General features: G+C 42.6%; 1 protein-coding gene across 1 annotated transcript; it reads left to right on the forward strand.

Annotated features, from left to right (window-relative positions):
• The first annotated feature begins 17,621 nt into the window (after positions 1 to 17,621).
• On the forward strand, positions 17,622 to 24,864 carry LOC140905803 (natural killer cells antigen CD94-like). Its single transcript, XM_073329308.1, has 7 exons — positions 17,622 to 17,715; positions 19,657 to 19,752; positions 20,180 to 20,275; positions 22,066 to 22,233; positions 23,140 to 23,291; positions 24,030 to 24,133; positions 24,747 to 24,864. Exons 1-7 carry the CDS (start codon positions 17,622 to 17,624, stop codon positions 24,862 to 24,864), a joined length of 828 nt encoding a protein of 275 aa, XP_073185409.1.
• The last annotated feature ends 212 nt before the right edge of the window (positions 24,865 to 25,076 follow it).

Consider the following 25,076-nt stretch of genomic DNA (forward strand, 5'->3'; position numbering starts at 1 on the left):
CTTTCAGGTACCTACATGAAAGTTGCTCAGTTTCTTGAGTAATTGAGTACCCTTAACTGCCGCTGAAGACAACGGGAATTGTGGGTGCTCACAGCACCTTTGTTAACTAATCTGTTTTTATTTATGTGAATTTGCATGTCTAACTTGGGGACCCAAGTTTGAAAATTTGGGGCATTGTGCTTTTTCTCTTCTGGCTGAGAAGGACATTCCATGGCAATGTGGTTTGACCCTTTTTTCACGCACTAATCTGAATTGTAACCTTCACTAGATTGCGGTTCTGACTGTAGAATGGAAGTGCTCAACCAAGTGATGCGAATAATTTTTGTGTCATGCATATATACTTTATAAATAAAAGGTGCAAAGCTGATTCGGCTATGTCTTCACTAAAGTTACATAAGCGATAAATTTGTCCAGAAATAATTACTTTTCAATATAAGTATTAGAATCAGAACACTGGATCTGGCCCCGCGGAACTTTAGGGAAAACAGAAACAGATCCAAATTTAGATCAATATTCATTTGCTCAGATCCATCTCTAATAATTAATTATTTCAATTGGACTTTTAGGGACAGATTGTGATCTGAACTACAGCTATGTAAATCCAGAGTAACTATGGATTTCAGTGGAGTTACTCAGAGTAACTGAGATCAGACTCTGAATTTAGAATGAGATTTTCAAATGTCCTCTCAATGTTGACCTAACTCTCCTTCCACTAAGTAAATATAAAATCTCCTCTTTACTTCAATAGGAACAGAGTAGGACCAAAACCTAGTGATTCTGAAAATCCCACCGCCAATCTCCGCTCATTTTCACTTCTACAACCTCAGAAACTTCCAAGTATGTGCTCAGTGATAACACGGTAGAGTTTTGTCCTTGCTTTCTTCTCTGCTAATGCTTACACTTGAAACCCAAGAACCCTGATTCTCACAGCAACAGCAGACAGAGAATCACTATGAACACTGCAGCACATCTCCATAAGGGAGCTAGAGCCAGAGAATCTAAGAGAGATGAAAGTGAAAATCAACATACATTTGGGCACAGAATTCTGGGCTCAGGTCAGAATTGATCAGATTTTCTTAGTACCAAGCAACAGGCACCGATTGAATGATTTATTGAAGATGTCTTTCTATAACACCAAATGTATGATGTGTCCAGGATAGAGCTGGAGAAATAATGGATTTTTCAGTTTGCTGGCAATTATGAAAAACTGAAGAAAAAAAATGGGTCAAATTGAAAACCAAATTTTTCTAAATTTTCAGCAAAGCAAAACTGAAAAAAAACTCATTTGGGGTCATAAGAAATGTTTTGTTTGGCCCCAAACAAAACATTTTGTTTCAATTTAGAGTATTTTTTAACTTTGTAAAATAAAAAAAAAAATAAGGAAATTTTGAAACATAAAGTTGTTTTGAATCAAAAAATCAAAATATGTCATTTTGAAAATCTTGAAACAAAACATTTAGATTTTTTCAGATTTCCCCCCCAAATCGAACAAGCTGGTGAAATCCATGTGAAATCCTGTAAAATGTTAGGGTAACCCAATCTGCATTTTTTGCCATTTTTTGCCAATGGTCGAAAATTTTTGCCCAGTTGCAGTCTAAGTGGCTGCAGTGTTGGGACATTCTTTTATTGACCAGTGTGAGAGTGACACATCAACAAAAGTCACTACTAGGGTATGTCTACACTACGGAATAAGGTCGAATTTATAGAAGTTGTTTTTTTAGAAATCGGTTTTATATATTCGAGTGTGTGTGTCCTCACAGAAAATGCTCTAAGTGCATTAAGTGCATTAACTCGGCGGAGCGCTTCCACAGTACCGAGGCTAGAGTTGACTTCCGGAGCGTTGCACTGTGGGTAGCTATCCCACAGTTCCCGCAGTCTCCGCTGCCCATTGGAATTCTGGGTTGAGATCCCAATGCCTGATGGGGCTAAAACATTGTCGCGGGTGGTTCTGGGTATATATTGTCAGGACCCCATTCCCTCCCTCCCTCCGTGAAAGCAAGGGCAGACAATCATTTCGCGCCTTTTTTCCTGAGTTACCTGTGCAGACGCCATACCATGGCAAGCATGGAGCCCGCTCAGGTAACCATCGCCCTATGACTCCTGGGTGCTGGCAGACGCGGTACGGCTTTGCTACACAGTAGCAGCAACCCATTGCCTTCTGGCAGCAGATGGTGCAGTATGACTGGTAGTCGTCCTCGTCATGTCCGAGGTGCTCCTGGCCACGTCGGCTGGGAGCGCCTGGGCAGACATGGGTGCAGGGACTAAATTTGGAGTGACTTGACCAGGTCATTCTCTTTAGTCCTGCAGTCAGTCCTATTGAACCGTCTTATGGTGAGCAGGCAGGCGATACGGATTGCTAGCAGTCGTACTGTACCATCTTCTGCCAGGCAGGCAAGAGATGAGGATTGCTTGCAGTCGTATTGTACCATCTTCTGCCAGGCAGGCAGAGATGAGGTTGGCTAGCAGTCGAACTGTACCATCTTCTGCCGAGCAGCCATGAGATGTGGATGGCATGCAGTCCTTCTGCACCGTCTGCTGCCAGCCAAAGATGTAAAAGATAGATGGAGTGGATCAAAACAAGAAATAGACCAGATTTGTTCTGCATTCATTTGCTTCCCCCACTCCCCTGTCTAGGGGACTCATTCCTGTAGGTCACACTGCAGTCACTCACAGAGAAGGTGCAGCGAGGTAAATCTAGCCATGTATCAATCAGAGGCCAGGCTAACCTCCTTGTTCCAATAAGAACAATAACTTAGGTGCACCATTTCTTATTGGAACCCTCCGTGAAGTCCTGCCTGAAATACTCCTTGATGTAAAGACATCCCCTTTGTTGATTTTAGCTCCCTGAAGCCAACCCTGTAAGCAGTGTCGTCAGTCGCCCCTCCCTCCGTCAGAGCAACGGCAGACAATCGTTCCGCGCCTTTTTTCTGTGCGGACGCCATACCAAGGCAAGCATGGAGGCCGCTCAGCTCACTTTGGCAATTAGGAGCACATTAAACACCACACGCATTATCCAACAGTATATGCAGCACCGGAGCCTGGCAAAGCGATACCGGGCGAGGAGGCGACGTCAGCGCGGTCACGTGAGTGATCAGGACATGGACACAGATTTCTCTGAAAGCATGGGCCCTGCCAATGCATGCATCATGGTGCTAATGGGGCAGGTTCATGCTGTGGAACGCCGATTCTGGGCTCGGGAAACAAGCACAGACTGGTGGGACCGCATAGTGTTGCAGGTCTGGGACGATTCCCAGTGGCTGCGAAACTTTCGCATGTGTAAGGGCACTTTCATGGAACTTTGTGACTTGCTTTCCCCTGCCCTGAAGCGCATGAATACCAAGATGAGAGCAGCCCTCACAGTTGAGAAGCGAGTGGTGATAGCCCTGTGGAAGCTTGCAACGCCAGACAGCTACCGGTCAGTTGGGAATCAATTTGGAGTGGGCAAATCTACTGTGGGGGCTGCTGTGATGCAAGTAGCCCACGCAATCAAAGATCTGCTGATATCAAGGGTAGTGACCCTGGGAAATGTGCAGGTCATAGTGGATGGCTTTGCTGCAATGGGATTCCCTAACTGTGGTGGGGCCATAGACGGAACCCATATCCCTATCTTGGCACCGGAGCACCAAGCCACCGAGTACATAAACCGCAAGGGGTACTTTTCAATAGTGCTGCAAGCTCTGGTGGATCACAAGGGACGTTTCACCAACATCAACGTGGGATGGCCGGGAAAGGTACATGACGCTCGCATCTTCAGGAACTCTGGTCTGTTTCAAAAGCTGCGGGAAGGGACTTTATTCCCAGACCAGAAAATAACTGTTGGGGATGTTGAAATGCCTATATGTATCCTTGGGGACCCAGCCTACCCCTTAATGCCATGGCTCATGAAGCCGTACACACGCAGCCTGGACAGTAGTCAGGAGCTGTTCAACTACAGGCTGAGCAAGTGCAGAATGGTGGTAGAATGTGCATTTGGATGTTTAAAGGCGCGTTGGCGCAATTTACTGACTCGCTTAGACCTCAGCGAAACCAATATTCCCACTGTTATTACTGCTTGCTGTGTGCTCCACAATATCTGTGAGAGTAAGGGGGAGATGTTTATGGCGGGGTGGGAGGTTGAGGCAAATCGCCTGGCTGCTGGTTACATGCAGCCAGACACCAGGGCGTTTAGAAGAGCACAGGAGGGCGCGGTACGCATCAGAGAAGCTTTGAAAACCAGTTTCATGACTGGCCAGGCTACGGTGTGACAGTTCTGTTTGTTTCTCCTTGATGAAACCCCCCGCCCCTTGGTTCACTCTACTTCCCTGTAAGCTAACCACCCACCCCTCCCGTCAATCACCGCTTGCAGAGGCAATAAAGTCATTGTTGCTTCACATTCATGCATTCTTTATTCATTCATCACACAAATAAGGGGATGACTACCAAGGTAGCCCAGGAGGGGTGGTGGAGGAGGGAAGGAAAATGCTACACAGCACTTTAAGCACAGCACTTTAAAAGTTTACAACTTTAAAATTTATTGAATGACAGCCTTCTTTTTTTTGGGCAATCCTCTGTGGTGGGGTGGCTGGTTGGCCGGAGGCCCCCCCACCGCGTTCTTGGGCGTCTGGGTGTGGAGGCTATGGAACTTGGGGAGGAGGGCGGTTGGTTACTCAGGGGCTGCATTGGCAGTCTGTGCTCCAGCTGCCTTTGCTGCAGCTCAACCATACACTGGAGCATACTGGTTTGGTCCGCCAGCAGCCTCAGCATTGAATCCTGCCTCCTCTCATTACGCTGCTGCCACATTTGAGCTTCAGCCCTGTCTTCAGCCCGCCATTTACTCTCTTCAGCCCGCCACTTACTCTCTTCAGCCCGCCACCTCTCCTCCCGGTCATTTTGTGCTTTTCTGCACTCTGACATTATTTGCCTCCACGCATTCATCTGTGCTCTGTCAGTGTGGGAGGACAGCATGAGCTCGGAGAACATTTCATCGCGAGTGCGGTTCTTTTTCTTTCTAAGCTTCACTAGCCTCTGGGAAGGAGAAGATCCTGTGATCATTGAAACACATGCAGCTGGTGGAGAAAAAAAAAGGGACAGCGGTATTTAAAAAGACACATTTTATAAAACAGTGGCTACACTCTTTCAGGGTAATCCTTGCTGTTAACATTACATACATAGTACATGTGCTTTCGTTACAAGGTCACATTTTGCCTCCCCCCACCGCGTGGCTACCCCCTCAACCCTCCCCCCTCCCTGTGGCTAACAGCGGGGAACATTTCTGTTTAGCCACAGGCAAACAGCCCAGCAGGAATGGGCTCCTCTGAGTGTCCCCTGAAGAAAAGCACTCTATTTCAACCAGGTGACCATGAATTATATCTCACTCTCCTGAGGATAACACAGAGAGATAAAGAAAGGATGTTGTTTGAATGCCAGCAAACATACACTGCAATGCTTTGTTCTACAATGATTCCCGAGTACGTGTTACTGGCCTGGAGTGGTAAAGTGTCCTACATTAAGGACGCAATAAGGCTGCCCTCCCCAGAAACCTTTTGCAAAGGCTTTGGGAGTACATCTAGGAGAACCGCGAATGCCAGGGCAAAGTAATCCTTTCACATGCTTGCTTTTAAACCATGTATAGTATTTTAAAAGGTACACTCACCAGAGGTCCCTTCTCTGCCTGCTGGGTCCAGGAGGCAGCCTTGGGTGGGTTCAGGGGGTACTGGCTTCAGGTCCAGGGTGAGAAACAGTTCTTGGCTGTCGGGAAAACTGGTTTCTCCGCTTGCTTGCTGTGAGCTATCTACAACCTCATCATTATTATCATCTTCTTCGTTCCCAAAACCTGCTTCCGTACTGCCTCCATCTCCATTGAAGGAGTCAAACAACACGGCTGGGGTAGTGGTGGCTGAACCCCCTAAAATGGCATGCAGCTCATCATAGAAGCGGCATGTTTGGGGCTCTGACCCGGAGCGGCCGTTTGCCTCTCTGGTTTTCTGATAGGCTTGCCTCAGCTCCTTCAGTTTCACGCGGCACTGCTTCAGGTCCCTGTTATGGCCTCTGTCCTTCATGCCCTGGGAGATTTTGACAAAGGTTTTGGCATTTCGAAAACTGGAACGGAGTTCTGATAGCATGGATTCCTCTCCCCAAACAGCAATCAGATCCCGTACCTCCCATTCGGTCCATGCTGGAGCTCTTTTGCGATTCTGGGACTCCATCATGGTCACCTGTGCTGATGAGCTCTGCATGGTCACCTGCAGCTTGCCACACTGGCCAAACAGGAAATGAGATTTAAAAGTTCGCGGTTCTTTTCCTGTCTACCTGGCCTGTGCATCTGAGTTGAGAGTGTTGTCCAGAGCGGTCACAATGGAGCACTCTGGGATAGCTCCCGGAGGCCAATACCATCGAATAGTGTCCACAGTACCCCAAATTCGAGCCGACAACGTCGATTTAAGCGCTAATCCACTTGTCAGGGGTGGAGTAAGGAAATCGATTTTAAGAGCCCTTTAAATCGAAATAAAGGGCTTCATTGTGTGGACGGGTGCAGGTTTACATCGATTTAACGCTGCTAAATTCGACCTAAAGTCCTAGTGTAGACCAGGGCCTAGACTTCTGAAAAACAATATTTTTTTTTTTACTGGAAACCAACTTTTTTTTACTGAAAATTATTGCCAAAAACAGAAACATTTTCATTTTTCGTTTCAGTTTTCAATGACAAAACTACACACTTTGCGTGAAGTTTTAGAAAAAAAACCCTTTCCCCTAAATTTCCAATGAAAAATTACTAGTTTTCTTTGATCGTCTCCAGTGGTGGCAGCATCTCATGCTGAAGATAATCTGTCATAAAATATTTATGGCTGTAAAGATTAAACAAACACCTTGGTTTCCATCCAGATACTTGTTGGCAGCCAGTGCAGAGTATGGAGCTCTGATGTTACGTACTCTCGGTCCAATGCAACATTTATTAAGCAGACATGTATTCTGCATGGGCTTCAGTTTCTGAATGGGCTTTGCCACATACTCATTGTTCAGCCTTGGCAAAGTAGCTTCACTTCTGTGCCTCAGATTTCTGACCTGTAAAAGAAGGCAATAATACTGAGTTCATATCTGTGCTGTGAGAGGAGGGTGGTTGGTTACACAGGGGTTGCAGTGACAGTCTGTGCCTTTCCTGCATCTCAACCATACGCCAGAGCATATCAGTTTGATCCTTCAGTAGCCTCAGCATTGCATCCTGCCTCTTTTCATCATGCTGCCGCCACCTTTCCTCTTGATCCCACCACCTTTCCTGTTGCTTCAGCCATCTATCCTCTTGTGCGTCCCTCCTGTCCTTGTGTTCATTTTGTGCTTTCCTGGACTCTGCCATTGTCTGCCTCCAGGCATTCTGCTGGGCTCTTTCAGTTTGGGTGGACTGCAAGAGCTCAGAGAACATTTCATTGCGAGTGCGTTTTTTTCGCCTTCTTATCTGTGCTAGCCTCTGGGATGGAGATGCTAGTTGCAGCGTTGAAACATTTGCAGCTGCAGGAGGAAAAAAGGGGAGATTAAAATTCAAAAAGACACACTGGCCATTTAAAAGGAGGGGCTGATGTTTTCGGGTTAACGTGCAGCACAAACCCAACTAACCCCCCCCACACCCAATTCTCTGGGATGATCGCTTCACGCCTCCCCCCCACAGCGTGGCTAACAGTGGGGATGATTTCTTTTCAACCACAGGCAAACAGCCCAGCAGGAATGGCCCCCTCTAATGTCCCCTTCATAAAATTCCCCTATTTCAACCAGATGACCATGAATGATATCACTCTCCTGAGGATAACACAGAGAGATAAAGAACAGATGTTGCTTGAATGCCAGCAAACACCAGGACCACACGCTGCCATGCTTTCTTATGCAATGATTCCAGACTACGTGCTATTGGCCTGCCGTGGTAAAGTGTCCTACCATGGAGGACGCAATAAGGCTGCCTCCCCAGAAACCTTTTGCAAAGGCTTTGGGAGTACCTCCAGAACAGCTTCATTGAGATGTCCCTGGAGGATTTCTGCTCTATCCCCAGACAGACTTACAGAAAAGTTAACAGACTTTTCCAATAGCTGCACTGGCCGCGAATGCATCCCAAGTCTTCAGGGCAAATTAATCATTAAACATACTTGCTTTAAAACCTTATATTATATTTACAAAGGTACACTCACCAGAGATGCCTTCTCCGCCTTCAATGATGATTTAGTTGGTGTTGGTCCTGCTTTGAGCAGGGGGTTGGACTAGATGACCTCCTGAGGTCTCTTCCAACCCTAATCTTTTATGTTTCTATGTCTGGAGGTGGAGCTGTCAGCCCACGCAGTAGGAGCTGGAGCCCACCCGGTGTTTGGGCTTTAGTCCCCCTCCTCCAGTTATTTTTAGTAAAAGTCACAGGCAGGTCATGGGCTTCCATGATTTTTTGTTTACTGACTGTGACTATGCAAAATATATGCAAAATTGTTTCACAACTACTTCTTATTTTGTGAGTTGGTTCAGAAAAATGTTGTCAGAGCAATTGTTCAGCTAATTCAATATCTTGTCTGTGGCAGTGACCAGGGACAAACTCTTCAGATATAGGTACAAGAAGCCCCTTACCAGAAAAGTCTGCCTATAGGGAAAATTACTTCCTAACCCCTGTCAGGTAATGCAGGCTTATGCCCTGAAGCATGATGATTTATACCCCTTCCAAAATATATTTCCAATTATTTTCATTAGCCATATATAGGTCTAATCCTCTTTTGACTCCTCCATTAAGGATGGATTTGGCCCGTTGGGTCTGATTGAATGCAGATTTAGTTGTTTTAAAGGTGCCTGGACATGACTGAAATGTTCACTTTGAAGATTTCATTTCTTAGTATCTTTAGTATCTTTAAAATAGTCCAGTTAAATGTTGAAGTTCACACCTCAAGGTAGCTGAGCTGTGGTTACTGTTTTTTACAGCAGATGGTTTTCTGCAAGACACAGGGTAGAGATTAGCACCTTCCGTTTCATTGTTAATGCTACTTGCAACGGAAACAGCTACAAACTTCAAGGTTCAAGCTGCCATTTTCAGGGTTCTTTTCCAGTAAACAAATGTTCAGATTTTTTGTAAAACAGAAAAAAATTGTGAGAAGAGCCTAAAATTTCATGTTCCATTGCTTTTGTGTCTGCTACTTTTCTTGCAGCTATGACTATGAAGTGTGTATTGTGTAATGAGCTAGCCAGCTATCATATGACACCTTCTCTGGAGGACTGAGCCAAATCACTGACATGGGTTGAAATACTACTCACTTGCACCAGTATAAGTGAGGGCAGAATTTGGCCCACTGTTTTTCCCCACAGAAACAGTCTCCAAATCTCCAAGATAAAGACTTCCTCTGGGCCTCCCCATGTGTTCTATGTCTGATTTGAGTTTAGCTTGTGAGCACCTTAGGGTAAGGTTTGTTTCTATGTCTGTGTCTTGTACAGGGCTCTGACCCTGTCAGCACGTATTAAATCATCATCATCATCTGTCACTGCCCCTTTTCCAGATGTGAACAGCTGTTTTGAATTTTCTTGCATATTCTCAGAGCTGAGAGATATAGCAGAGACCACAATCCATACCGTTAGAGACCTAAAAATGTCATCGATGGAAGGCTTCATCCAAAGTTCTTCTTGTGTCTTTCCCATTCTAAGGGCTGTATACTGAGAAGGCTGGATTCCTGACTTGATGCAATGTCACTAATAGGCAAAATATCTCAGAATCTACCAAGCTAAAGGTTGCCTCCATCTTCTCACTTTCCATGCTTGACTGCCAAATAGGAAGCTGCTTGTGGGGTGGAAGATGCTGAAACCAAGAGTTCTGATGTTGATGGTGGTGAGTCCTGTTTGGGCCCCAAACCAAAGACCACTGAAATCAGTGGGAATCTTTCTGTTGACATCCATGGCTTTGGAGACTGAACATGAAAGGTCCCATCCAAGAGCTAAAGCAAGGAGGGTATGGGCTTGGACTTCAGTTGAGTATTTGTTCTGAAAGTTACTGAGCTTCAGAATTTAAGTAACACCAAGTGGCTTTTGAAGTTAAAACAACAGGTGTTGTCAGTGCTGGTTCAGTCATCTGAAGAGGAAAGTCTCTTTGTTCTCAGTGCTTTTGGACGTGGGCCTCTCTAATCAGCAACATGAGCGCTTCCTGTGCGGTTTCAGCTGGAACATTGCAGAACAAATAATTATCCCTCTCTTGGCTGGTGCTGCCCACTTATAACAGGACACTCGAACGGTGAGATCAAATTGCCCATCTCTCTCTCTGTGGCCAAAGATAAGGCAAGTACAAGATTTAAAGCCCGACCTGTAAACCTTCCAACACAAACAAAGGTAATACGAGCTTTCCTCCAGGGGCTTTCCTTTTCACTAAGGTAATTGCTATACATTACCTCTCTTACCTGTCCTGTAATTCAGGAGATGAATAGCAGTGGCTATAATGAAAGATGTGTGTGTGTGTGTATATATATATATGTGTGTGTGTGTGTACATTATATTATTTTTTTCCTTGGATAAAGTTTAATACAAACTGCATTGGGAAGTCTTGCAATTGTAGTCTAGTATTTATTTAATGTCTGAGGTGACATTTTCCCCCTCTTACAGACTGAGGCTAAACAGTATCAAACAACATGGGACAAAGCACGTGGAAATATGATCAAGTATTGTGAGGTGATGAAGTCAATGGGAGTTGAAAGTGCTCAGCATGTTGCAGAATTGGACTCTGTGGCTAGGATACTGCAATGTATGATGAATGGGTGGGCTGCAGCACCCTGGCACAACCCAGATGATTTTAATGGAGCTCCATGCAATCACAGCAGTCCTTCCGTGCATTGTACATTATAGGATCAGGCCCTATAGCTACAGGTATTAGACCTGGTCCCCAAAAGGGAGACAAATAATTTTGTGGAAAGTTTTGTTTTTGTTTTGCAAAATTTTGAATGTAATTGAAACTTCTTTATACGTGATTGAAAAATGGGAGAGGGGGACATATGAAAAATAAAAAAACCCCTCTTTTATTTTAATTTTGAAAATTTTTAAATTGTCAAAATTTGAAATGTTTAGACAAGCTCTAGTTAATCGCTACTTATTATTTATATAAAACCATGAATGTGCAGGAAAGATTCCAGAGAGAAAAAGAGAATTCTCTGCCCTGTAGCCCACATAGTCTAATTAGAGAGGAGGGAAAGAGGGAAGGGTTCAAATGGCATGTTTCTTTTCCTGCATTCCTTTCTTCTGTAATATTGGTTTCTTTCTAAGATCTCTCTGTTTCTCTCTTTGTTTTCATTGGGTTTGTAAGCTTTGACTTTTTGTCTGGCTTTGCTCTCTCTTCGCCCTTGCCTACTTTCTTTTTAACTACTTGCTTTTTTGCCCTTATGGTTTCTTTCTTTCTTTCTTTCTTTCTTTCTTTCTTTCTTTCTTTCTTTCTTTCTTTCTTTCTTTCTTTCTTTCTTTCTTTCTTTCTTTCTTTCTTTCTTTCTTTCTTTCTTTCTTTCTTTCTTTCTATTAATTTAATTTCAATCCTACCTCTCCTACCATAGAGACAATCTTATACTGGTCAAAGGAATGGACTAGGGGTAACATTTTTCCAAAGGCAATTATACAAATAGATAGGCATCTAATAGGATTTTGAAAAGCACCTAGGCACCTAACTCCCATGAGAATTACGTACCTGGGTGCTTTTCAAAATCTAATTAGGTGCCTATCTACTTGTTTAGGTGCCTACATACCTTTTGAAAATCTGGTCATAAGTTACTTCAGGAGTCTAAGTTCAATACTCAATGTCACTTAGGCATCTAGGAGCCTAACTTTCATTGACTTTCAATGACAAAGACACTTTTGAAAATATTACCCTAAATGAATTACAGCTAGATTGTGGTGTCTTTTACACCTCAAATGTCTATCAGTCTATGATTCACTGAACTCTAGCATGGCCATTAAATATGCTTTAAATCAAATTCTAAAAGATTACAGAACTGTGAATACTAGTGACTGGATTCTGGGAGGTGCTGAATGACCCTTAATCTACTCTGAAATCCCTATGAAGTCAGCAGGCGATGAAGGTTATCTGCAATTCACAACACTGGCTACTAACGCTACAATTCTATGCAATTTATATGCAACGGACAACTGGGGATGCAGATTTTTGTTTCATACCCTCCACCTGGTGCCTCTTAGGGACCAACTGCAAAAGATCTCTGTAAATAATTATTCTGAATGAGCATTGTTTAATGCCATATAGAAAAGGGAGATGGAAAGACATAGCATTAGGATGTCTTATCTGTCACCCTTCAGTGAAGAACCATTCTCTGTAGTCTACCTTACAAGGCTTTGTCCAGTCCAGTTTTAAATTACTCAGGTTTTAACTGACTAAAGCCACATTATACAACATGGGATCTTGTAGGAAACCTTGAGGCCCCCAATGTTAACCTTTTTCTGTGATGAAAAGTGACCATTTACTTCTACTCTGCTTTCTGCCTTGCACCCAGTTTTTGATCCATGACCTACACTGTGCCTCTCACCCCATGCCGCCTTAGCCTCTTGTACAGGACCTTCTCAAAGGCCTTTTTAAAGTCTAAATAAGTTATGCCAGCTGGTTTTCATTTATCTACTACCTTACTGACATGTTTAAAGAATTCTAAAAGATTCATGAGACATGATTTTCCTTTGCAGAATCTGTGCTGGTTAGATCCTATCAGATCATGATCTTCCAGGTGTTTTGTTATTGTTTTAAATATCTTTACAACCAATTTACCAGGTACAGATATAAGGCTTGCTGATCTATATTTTCCCGGATCTCCCCGAAAGCCTTTTTCAAATACAGGTACAACATTTGCTACCCTCAAATTCTCTGTTTTTAATGAGAGATGGCATATTTTTCTTAGCAGCTGTTCAGCTAACTCCTACTTGGGCTCTTTCAGAACTCTGAGATGTACCATCTGGGCCTGGTGACTTACTGATTTATAAATAATTACATGGCTCCAGCACCTCTTCTTCCCACAGTTCAATCTCTGTTGCCAGAAAATGGCAGATCAGGGTAGGAATCTCCCCAACATCCTCTGTGGTGAAAACTGATGCAAAGAAATCATTTCTCATTCTTAATCGCTCCCTATAACTGCTCATTATTCATCAGACCGACAGATTATTTTATAGGCTTCCTGCTTCTGCTAGACTTAAAGAATCTCTTGTTTGTTTTTACACCTTTAGCTATTTGCTTTCCCAAATGCATTTTGATTCTTCTAATTCTCTTCTTACTTATTGCCTGATGTAATTTATGATCCTCTTTATTGCCTTCAGTAGAGCCAGATTTCCAAATTTTGAAGTAGCTCTCTTTGGCTTGAATTGCCTGTAGAATCCTACCATGTAGCCATATTACTTATTCCTTGCCTTTCTGGTTCTTTTTTCGTTTAATGGTATGTGTATTCTCTGAGACTCTGTTATTGTTTAAGTAGCATCTATGCCATCTCTAGTGATTTTACTTCTGTTCTTTTCTCAGTGATGATAGGCCCCTTAGTGATTGTTAAACCACACACAACTTCCATTGACTTCCCTGGGAGCTAGGGTATTTCTGCAGTTCTTACATCAAACCCTTAATCTTTCCTCATCCGTCAGTTCTTCCACTCCTTAACCATACCATAATGATGGAAACTTAAATACTGTAGATAGATCAGATATGATTTGATTAAATGATGGATGTCTTTTGTTGAATTTTATCTGAATTTCCTTTAATTAGTGGATATTTTCATGGATTTAGAAGATCTCAAATTTACACAAAGTATTTTATGGAGAAGACACAGTGTGTTCTAGAGAGTTAGAAGGCTGTCTTCTGATTATACAGTACCATGACTGTACTTGTCATCTCCCTGTAACTGTTTCTTCCTGGCTTCTTCTGACACCAGTCAAGCTATAAGTAGTTTCTCTAACATTCCACGAAGATGCACAAGGATTTGTAGAGCAAAATATGGGGATTAAAACATGTAGTTTGCCTTTTCCAATAAAAATAAAAAAGTGTTTTAGTTGCTTGCTCTTCAACATCCTTTGAGTAAGATATGGAGGTAACCAAAGTATATTCAGTTTCACACAAGAATTTTGTTAAGGTGAAGTTAAAGTTGCAGGGACATGGTATGAAGATAGCCTTCCAAGAACATTAGAATTAAACTAACCTCAAATAAAACAAACATCATACACAGGAACCCCAGGAAATGCAGAAGCTTGAAAGTGGATCCAGTGATTTTCAGAAGGTTTCTTGGGTGTTCTTCTGTGCTACAGATCTCAGATATCACTAGGACCACAGGAATGGGGAGTGCTGTTTTGATTTCGCTCCTCACCAGTTCCTCCTGATTTCTTCAGATTCCCTTCCCATGTTCACATTCCCTCCCACATGCAAGGAGCAAGTCTTCCTTCCTATAGGTATCAGAGATCCAGTGCTGAAGTGATGAGTGGAAGGGGAGAATGGGCCAGAACAAGAAGTTTATGTGTAGAATTGGGAGGGGACATTCCCCCACAGAGTTCTGCAAAAGAGGAGAAAACCCCCAAAATAGATCAGTTTGGAAAGTGGGATTTTTTCCGTGGAAAGTTTTGACTATTAATCGAAAAACTTAACATTTTTAGTTTTTGTCTGAAAATGTTTAATTGCACTAGTGGTTTTGTGTTTTGTCAGTTTTTTGCCCAAATTTTCTGTGCATGGATGAAAATTTTGAGGATTGGATTTTGAATTTTCTTCCTTAAAAAAAAAAAAAAAGGAAAGCAGATCCTTTCCTCAAATGTTTATGTTCAGTCAAAACCCCAATTTTCCATTGCAAAAAAGTTATGATGGAAAATTTTCAGCTAGCTCTATTAGGAAGCTTCAGGGAATTTAGCATTTCTCTTTGTGTGACTTCCAGTGGAAAATTTCTTTTCCCTCATTGACAAAGGTCCTCAGTAATCAGGTTTCATTGTGAGCTTTCCCTTTGCAAAGAATCATAGAATATCAAGGTTGGAAGGGACTTCAGGAGGTCATCTAATCCAACCCCCTGCTCAAAGCAGGACCAATCCCCAATTTTTACCCTGATCCCTAAATGGCCCACTCGAGGATTGAACTCACAACACTGGGTTTAGCAGGCCAGTACTCAAACCACTGAGCTATCCCTCCCACCTATAGAGGGGCTAACAACTGTTTTTTTTTAAAATGAGCAGCAATCACCAGCAGTCATTGGATCTCTAGGGGAGTCTAGTAAATTAAATTGTATTTATTTATTTATTTTAATTACATGGCAAAAAGAAAAGGTCTACAAGAATATTTGAACTGTAATGAAAAGCAATATTTTTAGGTTAGAAATCTGACAAACAAGTCGTTCCAAATTAATTCAAATTTTGCAGAAAATTTTTACCTTGGACCAAGTTGTCTCCTATCAATTTTAAGTCAAAGTTGCCTTTTTGGTGATTTATGTGGAGCCCCAAAATTGACCTTCTAATGGAAACTAAATTGCATCTGTAACTAGGTAGGGCATGCATCATTCTATAATATTTTACATTTTTTCATAAATACAGGCCATTGTGCCATAGTTACCAGTATCAGAAGGAGATAACGTGCTCTATTCTTTACATGTTCTTATGCAACCCTCATCACCATATATCTCAGTACCTTTCAGTGGTACACTAAGGGAGGTGACTAACATCTGTCACATACAGTTTGTTCTTTCGTCTCCCCTGCCCTGGGGGAAACTGTGTGAAAAGTGAAGTTGGGGGGGGTTGTTTTCCTTTAAAATAAATTATATGTACTCTATGTTATATGTTTATGCTATCAAAAGCAAAGTCTGAGAAGTACGCCTTGCACTCTGAGCAGAAGGTGGTGATATTTGAGGTGGTTCTTAGTTCCTGTGGAAGCTTGCTCCATGATCCAGAACTGGCCCCAAAAAAGCTCTGTCTCCTGTATAGACGAGTTTTGTCCTTGTGATAGAAAGTTCCATTGTGCCAAAGAAGCGGCGTTGTTGGTCACATGGCCTGATTCTGGAGCTTTAGGAAATCTCTTTGGTATTGTGGGGCCAGGCATTGAGCACCATGAAGATTGGGACTGAGATCTTTAATTTGACCTGGCATTCTATAGGGAGCCAGTACAGTGAGTGGAGGACTGATGTGAGGTGCTTAGAATCATAGAATCATAGAATATCAGGGTTGGAAGGGACCTCAGGAGATCATCTAGTCCAACCCCCTGCTCAAAAGCAGGACCAATCCCCAATTAAATCATCCCAGCCAGGGCTTTGTCAAGCCTGACCTTAGAAACTTCTAAGGAAGGAGATTCCACCACCTCCCTAGGTAACGCATTCCAGTGTTTCACCACCCTCCCAGTGAAAAAGTTTTTCCTAATATCCAACTTAAACCTCCCCCACTGCAACTTGAGACCATTACTCCTTGTCCTGTCATCTTCTATCACTGAGAATAGTCTAGAACCATCCTCTCTGGAACCACTTCTCAGGTAGTTGAAAGCAGCTATCAAATCCCCCCTCATTCTTCTCTTCTGCAGACTAAATAATCCCTGTTCCCTCAGCCTCTCCTCATAAGTCATGTGTTCTAGACCCCTAATCATTTTTGTTGCCCTTCGCTGGACTCTTTCCAATTTATCCACATCCTTCTTGTAGTGTGGGGCCCAAAACTGGACACAGTACTCCAGATGAGGCCTCACCAATGTCGAATAGAGGGGGACGATTACGTCCCTCGATCTGCTCGCTATGCCCCTACTTATACATCCCAAAATGCCATTGGCCTTCTTGGCAACAAGGGCACACTGCTGACTCAAATCCAGCTTCTCGTCCACTGTCACCCCTAGGTTCTTTTCCGCAGAACTGCTGCCTAGCCATTCGGTCCCTAGTCTGTAGCGGTGCATTGGGTTCTTCCGTCCTAAGTGCAGGACCCTGCACTTATCCTTATTGAACCTCATCAGATTTCTTTTGGCTCAATCCTCCAATTTGTCTAGGTCCCTCTGTATCCTATCCCTCCCCTCCAGCGTATCTACCACTCCTCCTAGTTTAGTATCATCCGCAAATTTGCTGAGAGTGCAATCCACATCATCCTCCAGATCATTTATGAAGATATTGAACAAAACCGGCCCCAGGACCGACCCCTGGGGCACTCCACTTGACACCGGCTGCCAACTAGACATGGAGCCATTGATCACTACCCGTTGAGCCCGACAATCTAGCCAACTTTCTATCCACCTTATAGTGCATTCATCCAGCCCATACTTCCTTAACTTGCTGGCAAGAATACTGTGCTTGCCGCAGCCTGTGTTGTTGAGGAGACATTCTGCATCATTCTCTAGTACTTGGAGTGTCCTGACGTGATGGCTTCATGCTCAGCTACAGAGCATTGCTAGCCCAGCCAGGAGGTGACAAAAGTGTGTATATGTGAGGCCAAATCATCACCCACTGGGATGAGATGGAGTGGCCTAGCTAGCCATAAATGGTAGAATATGTTTCTTGTGGGAGTTAGGTGTCCGAGAGCAACGCAGGAGTACCCGTACTGAGCCACTGAGCAGACTGTCCTGTTACATTTCCCCTGTTTATGTTGATGCTCTTACTGGCTCTAAAAGCTCATTTCACTGAGGTACAAATCCTAATGTTCATCTCAGTTCACTAACCCCATCTCTGGAATTTCTATCCCATAACCCACCAGAAATGAGTGAGCAGTCAGTGACCTATGTGGACCTCAGATTTCATACACCTGCAGAGCAGAAGAGAAAACAAAGAACAAAGCACACCAGGGTCACAGGTACTGTATATTTATAATCTCCTGAATCTATGTCTAACATTATGCTTTTATCCCTACTCAAATCTCCCTCTTGAACTTTATCCCACAAACCCTAACATTATATATCAAGAATCTGTGTTAGAGTTTTTTTCTCAAATGTCAGTAGAACTATGTTGTTAGTTTTGTGCCAGTCTTTGTGATATGAAGGAGCCCCCAGAAATGCATAGTCTTCTAGGTATGGGAAGGAGATGGCTTTGTGCCTACAAAGCCCTGGAACACAGTTATTTGATTGTGAAGTAAGAAACCCTTCTGTCACTGGATGGTACTGGCCATTTATGAGGGAAGAGGCTAGTTCACTTGTGACTGGTCAGCTGACCCCAGTTGATCTGTAAGAGAAGGCACCTGGGTGGATTGGTCTGTGAGCAAATATTTTTCATTTTGAGTTCCCTGTTCAGGTTTCCCAGAACTTCGGTGGCCTGCAGGCTCACCATGGAATCTTTCTGCCAGTCAGCAAAGCTTTGGAGCCATCACTCATGAGAAAGGTCTCTTGGACCTGAGGATAAGCACTGACACAGTTCCAGGCTTAACTACATCTTTGACCCCCCTCCAGCTCTTCCTTGAGGGCACCCACTGAAGATTTCGGCTTCCCAGCTGCCACATCTCTTGAAGCAGAGACCCACATCTTGCCTTCTGGGGGTTTAGGCTTGCAGTTCTCTGCACGTCATTGCAATTTCTCAGCAGGTCTGATTGGGGACCAGCTCCTGCAGTTAACTCTTTTCCAAGGGCTATTACAGTGTATTCCAGTTACCAACCAACCTTCAGAAAGCAAACTGTATTTATTCTTAGGGAAAAAGCATTAAAGAGAAAACATATTTTAAAACAATACAAGAACCTATATGCATGCTAAAAGCTTACCTAAGGTCACCCCCAGCTCCAACACAGGGCTGTGGTAGGGTGAGTCTTTCAAACTCTTGGTCCCGAGTTCATGTCAGTTTTTATGATCAGAAGCCAGACACCCAAATGGATAGTTCAACGGTTACTTTGTACAGCTCACGTCTTTGATCTGCAGTTTCTGAGAACAGGTAATTCCCAGTCAATGGCCCTCTCCTCAGGGTGTAGTTTCAAAAGGTCAGGTTTTTTTGAAGATAGCAGAAAATAATAAGAAACAAGTGTTGTACTCACTACCTTACAATGTGCTTTCTGTCCATCCCCATATTCTAACTGGTTACCGCCTTTGGGCCAAATGCATATGTCCTTACTAAATTTTACTCAGTCTTACTAGGCCATTACTGCAGGGAAAAAAAAACATCAAGGCCAGATTCTGATTCCTTTCCTTATTCATAGTCACAGAATAAGATACAACTCAACATGAGTCACAATTGAAGAATCTGACTCTCAGAGAATTCACCCCTTGTTCTATTTATGACTCATCTGAGAACAGGCTTCAATTTTTAAAAAGTGGGTTTCTATATGAAATTATTCAGTGAGAAGTTTATGTTCCAACCTTTGAGTAGGCTGTCAACTATTTGCAGTGGCCACTGCTTCAAGAATTCACTGTTCATACTTCACTATTGGATCAATGTGATCGGTCACCTAAGTCACATGCTATTGTTTCTGCTTCCTAATTGGATGACTGATAAAGGTCAAACTGGAAATCTGACACAAATTTTGAACAATGTGTGTAATTAACCAGTTGAATAGATTACCAAGGAATGTGATAATTCTCCACCATTTGGAGTCTTTAAATGAAGATTTACTCTCTTTCTAAAAGATATGTCCCAATTCAACCACAAGTTATTGGTCTTGAAAACAGGAATTACAGGGTGAGGTTCTATGGCCTGTGTTACATTATGCAGGAACTCAGACCTGATGCTCATAATGGTGTCTTCTAGCCTTAACAGCTGTGAAGTTAATGTCCCACCTACTGTGATGACAATTTCTTAGAGCTGTCTTTCCATCCAGAAACCAGTGAGCAGGAAATAACCTACTCTGATCTGAAGTTTCACGCTCCTTCAAAGCAGCAGAGGCAACAAAGACCTACAAGTGCAGAGAGCAAAGGTATTATGCACTATGCGCTTCTGGTTCCTTACTTTCTTTTATTAGAGTGTTCATAGTCAAACATCCTCCTCCTGGTGTAGTCACTGCCCATGGCCTCATGTCTAAGGAACAATAAAATTAGAATTTTGTCTACTGTGGCCGGAAATGGCATGTTAATGGGAGCTCGCTTAGGACCACACTGGGCCAATGTCTGGGCAGAAATTGGGATGTGACAGATCTGGACTTCACCAGGAGTGACTGTTTTCTCCACGTCTTCTCAATTCACACAAGATTTTATTGAGCACATATTCAATAGCTATTATGATTGGATTGGTTTAGCTCCAGAGAGGTGGGTTCTGACTTTGGTAGACTGGTGTGGCTGAGAGCTCTGATCTGATCCCAGAGATCTAGCCATGTTTGCTTTCATTTTCTCTCTTATTTCTGTTAGAGTCTCCTTCTCCATCTTCACCATGGCTCATTACAGTGATTCTGGGGCTCCTCTGCCTGGCTTTGCTAGTAACTGCAGGGGTTTTGGGTGCCATGGGTAAGTATTTGCCAAGAAGGCAACAAAACGTGATCTGAACCATTATAACGTTGAGAAGAGATCTTCCAATAAGCATTTGAGTGATATGTGTAAATGCATAAGTGAGCCACTGTTATAGTTTGCATTACTTTGTGAAAAACAACTGGTATTCAGAACCTGTAGCCTGCTGAGCTGTGATTTGAATTTTACCAGTGAAGCGTGAGAAGTTGAGATGCCTTTAAGGGTGCGTCTACACAACAGTTTGGAACAAGCAGGAGCCTTTCAGCCCAGGTCAACAAACTGTGGCTAGCAGGGCTTGCACTAGTGCTCTACAAATACCCGTATAGACAGCACTTCGAAGTTGCGTCTCTTGCTGCACATCCAGCTCTGAAGCCTAGGGAGCGGGGTGGTCCTAAGAGTCTTTCTGAGTTAAGACTAAAGTTGATTTGAAACTCTGACTACTGTTTAAATGTGGTTGGAAATGGCATCATGACTAGGACTGGGGGAATTTTTTTTTCCAATGAATATTTTATTTGCCCAAAAATGCATTTTCCCATGCACTGAAACTATTCATGTATTCGGATCGAATTTGTTGAATATTTTTGGGCAAAAACAATTATTTTTTTTAAAAAAGTGAAATGGTTTATTTCAATGGTTTGAGAATGAAAGTATGAAAAATACTTGAAAACAAAATTAAACGGAGAATGGAAAAAATATTGTGGATTGAAAAATATCCCAAAAATGAAGTGAAACACAACCCCCCAGTTTTTTGTTTTGTTTCAGTTTTTTCATTTTATTTTGGCTGCTTTTAGATCTGAAATTAATTTTGTTGGGGTTTTTTTTGGCGAGAAAAACTGAAAAAAATAAGTTTTGGTTCGAAAGTAATCAATTTTTGTTCCAGATATTTCAGCTCCAAACCAAAGAAATTATGATTCATTCAGCTCTAATTGTGATACAGAACTGCGTGGCTCCATATTTTCTGTCCTGATTTTTCAATTTTGCTTAGTTTGTCAGTCCAAAAGAAAAAGGGGCCTTCATTCTGTTCTCACTTACATCAGTGTAAATTATGAGAATAGCTAGCCAGGAAATTTAAACAAAAATGACATTTTGACAAAAACCTCTTTGGCACATATTCTGTTAGTCAGATTTTAAACCCATGGAGATTGTTTTGTAAAAGCAGTGTTACAGCAATTCCTTAATTCCTTTAACATCAGAATAGAACTGAAATTCCATATTTTGTAACCCACTAATGAGCATGGGTTACATGTCCCCCTGTGTGCTAATTCACAGAGGATATGACTTGTTACAGCCCATGACTACTGACCTTTCTGTCTTTGGATATGTCTATGCTATGGACACTGTACCAGCATAGCTAAATTACCATAGCTTAGCTGGCATAACCCCAAAGCGTATACGTGACCTATTCCGATGGAAGGAGTTTTTCCATTGGAATAGAAACACCCACCCCCACCCTGAAATGATGGTAGCTACGTAGCATTCTTCCATTTACATAGCTGTATCTGTGCAGGGGGGTAAGTTGGCGAAACTATATCATTTAGTAGAATGTTTTTTTCACACTCCTGACTACCGTAGCTACGTTGACCTATCCCTCCAGGGTAGACAAAGTCTTTAACTCAAGCTGTAGGAGTTCATGCTTTTAGCTCAGAAGGTCTCCAGTTCAATCCCCAGTGTGTAAGCCATGATGACAACTGTCACAATTGCTGTTAGCATCCTTATAATGCAAAAGGCAAATGATTTATATAAGTGTATTTCATTTTGTTTTAACTGATTTCTTGGGATGTGGATTTAAGTTCTCCAGGCTTCCCATCAAGTGAGAAGACAGAATGAGGAACTTAACCAGAAACAGGTTATTCTGAAAAACTTCACTCAATTGCAGGAAATTCTGAAAAACTGCATGCAGCAAAGAGACTATCTCCAAGCCAATAACACAGAACTCTCAAATGTTCTGAATAAGAAAGGTATTGATCAGAGCTCACTCTTCTGTTATATCCTTTATGGTAATATTGTTGCTTAATCAGAATTCAGCTCTCCTTGTTCTTATTAACAAAAAAGGGTACTTCTGTCCCTGTGCACACAGTGTACAAGGGCCTCATCTAAGTATTAATTACATGGAAAGCAACAAACAAATCTGAGCAAAAATATGGTGTCCTTAATAGTGGACATAATCAATGATCCCTGGCTCACTAGCTTCAAAGTAGAGAAACCTGGGCAGCTCCTTCCCAACTTACATCTCTCAATGGTACAAGGGAAAGACACTGATAAACAAAGGGATTTTGACAAATGCAACAGACAAATAGGCTGCTGCACAGAGAGATCCTCCTGCACTTCCCTCTCACAGCACCGACTCTGCGCTAGCTTGGTTATCAGGTTTTCATTCCAGTCAACATCATCATCATTGCCATCGTGAGGATTGCTTCCTCTCTCCACTAGTGCTCTCATTACCTTTCTTGTTCATTGTGATCTCAATGGAGCTGGCTGGGAAACAGGTTTCCTGTCCCATGAGCACTTTTGAGAATTCAAAATTTTCCCATTTCATGTTGGGATAAAACTGAGACCTTTCAAAGTTTTCCGTGAAAAAACAGAGAAGCTCCAGAGTAGGCGATAGCCTGGTGTTGAGGGATGAGGGAGAACCAGGGTTAAGTCCCTTTTCTGCCTGAATCAGAAAAGGGCCTTGACCCAAGTATCCCGTATCCCAGGTTATTTTGGGGTCACCAACATCAGCTTCATCCTAACTGGCAAGACAAACACTACATTCCCCGTGACAAGTATACACACTAGCGAATACATGGTGACATTCAGTATCAAACTGCGTTGCACCCATCAATGCAGAACTATAACGGGTCTATATTGCTCTCTTTTTCCAGTAGATAAATGCAGCTCTTGCCCTGAGGGCTGGATACAGCATAGAGGGAAGTGTTACCATTTTACTAATGAAAGGAGCTCCTGGCACAAGAGTAAAAAATACTGCTTGTCTCATGGGTCTAGACTGCTGAGGATAGAGAACAAGGAAGAACTGGTAGGGAATTTACCCTTTGCCTTATTTTCCTATATTTTCCAAACTACACCTGCCCAATATCTATCTGGTGGGGAAGTGGGATATGGGTATTAAATGAAAAATAACACTGGCAGGGTAAATGACTTTCTAAACTGTTTGTGTTCTATTCAGAACTGTGTCCCCAAGGGAGACTGGGCAGATTTTGGGCACCAGAGAAAGAGTGAATGCAAATTTTATCACTGACTTCAAGAGTGATTAAAGAGATTAGTGCTCTACATAATATGAGGAAGGGACAGAGTCCATTCCTAGGGTCTGAGTCTCCTCTCACTCCATCGTGAATCACGACTTCCTCCATTGAAGTCAATGAAATGAAACCTATCTGAAAATAAAATCAAGCTTTGTCTCTCTTTAACAGAGGCTGGATATGCTGTTGGGTTAGGATTTCTGCTGCTTGGGAAGAGAACTCCTCATGTCTCATTAGTGATACCCTTGGCTGATGAGACAATTTTGTTGACTTGTTCTCCAGGGTATCCTATCAGTTCTTCTCAGCCAGGACGGTAGCTGTGATGCTTCCCGTGAGGGACAGGTGCAAAAAGCTCCATAAAATCTATGGCTGACTTTTCTGGAAAAAATGGAGTGTGATTGGCCAATGTATGGGCATTACAACACACTGGTCCCGACTGGGACACATTAACCTCATTCTCATCCCTGGTATCCATACGCCTACCATGTAAATGCTTTAGTCTTGTTCCCAAACAGGATTTCATAAACAGATGGGCGTGTTTTCACTGGATTGGACTATTACGGAAGGGAGCTGCTACAAGCTGGATGTGGGAGGATGGCACAGCTCATTCCACTGACCTGTAAGTCTCTGGCAGATCTAGAAGTTGTTCACTTGTGTTTTACATCCTTGTGCATTTCTTACAGAATTTGCAGTCTGGCATTGCTACTGAACTTGTAGAATTATTGTGTATTTTTTACTCTTACAAATTCTCACAGGAAGGAGTGGTGCTGTTTGACTTTTTTAAATCTAAATGAATAAATATAATAAAACAATTGTACAACATTAGCAGTGGTAGCTGTAACTGTCAGAACTACATATTAATATAGACATTCACAAATATTCTAAATGGGATATTTCAAAGTTAAAACATTGATAAGGGTGATGCCACCATTACACTTAATGAGGAAAGGAAGAGACTACCCTCCTACCCCTGAACATTAAATTATACAGCAACTGCAGTAAATTTAAAACAAGAGGCCACCTCAGCTAAATTAACAATCTCGAGCCAAAAACATTCCAAATCACAAAGAAATGCTTTTCATAGCTGAGCTTGCAGGACATGTTATTCTGAGAAGTGAAATTAATAGGTAAGGCAAGTTAACCCCAATATTTAGGCAGCCAAATGCAATGACACTGTTTGTGATTTTACAAAAATGGCATGGCTGAGTGTTAAATGTAGCTTTCCACCCCAGGTTCCAAGTAAAGAAGCAAGAGCCTGGAGAGTCCTGTGTACTTCTGAATGCAGGAGAAGCCACCTCCTATAACTGTACACAAGAATATCGCTGTATTTGTGAGAAGAGAGCTGCTTAGCTGAAGCCTGGTGAACAACACAGGAGGATCACAGCATCCATGAGACACATACCCTGGGATGTTCCAAAGACAAAGAGAAATCACAACCCCTTCAATTTGCTGTGTTACCCTTCAGACTGAGGGGCTGCAGTTTCAAAGGTGATAAAACAAACAGCAGACTTTCAAGAAGCAGGGCAGACACCCCAAACTGGAATCTTCTCCAGCCAACCAGA

Source organism: Lepidochelys kempii, chromosome 1 (genome assembly GCF_965140265.1).
Source record: "Lepidochelys kempii isolate rLepKem1 chromosome 1, rLepKem1.hap2, whole genome shotgun sequence".
Taxonomy (NCBI): Eukaryota; Metazoa; Chordata; order Testudines; family Cheloniidae; genus Lepidochelys; species Lepidochelys kempii.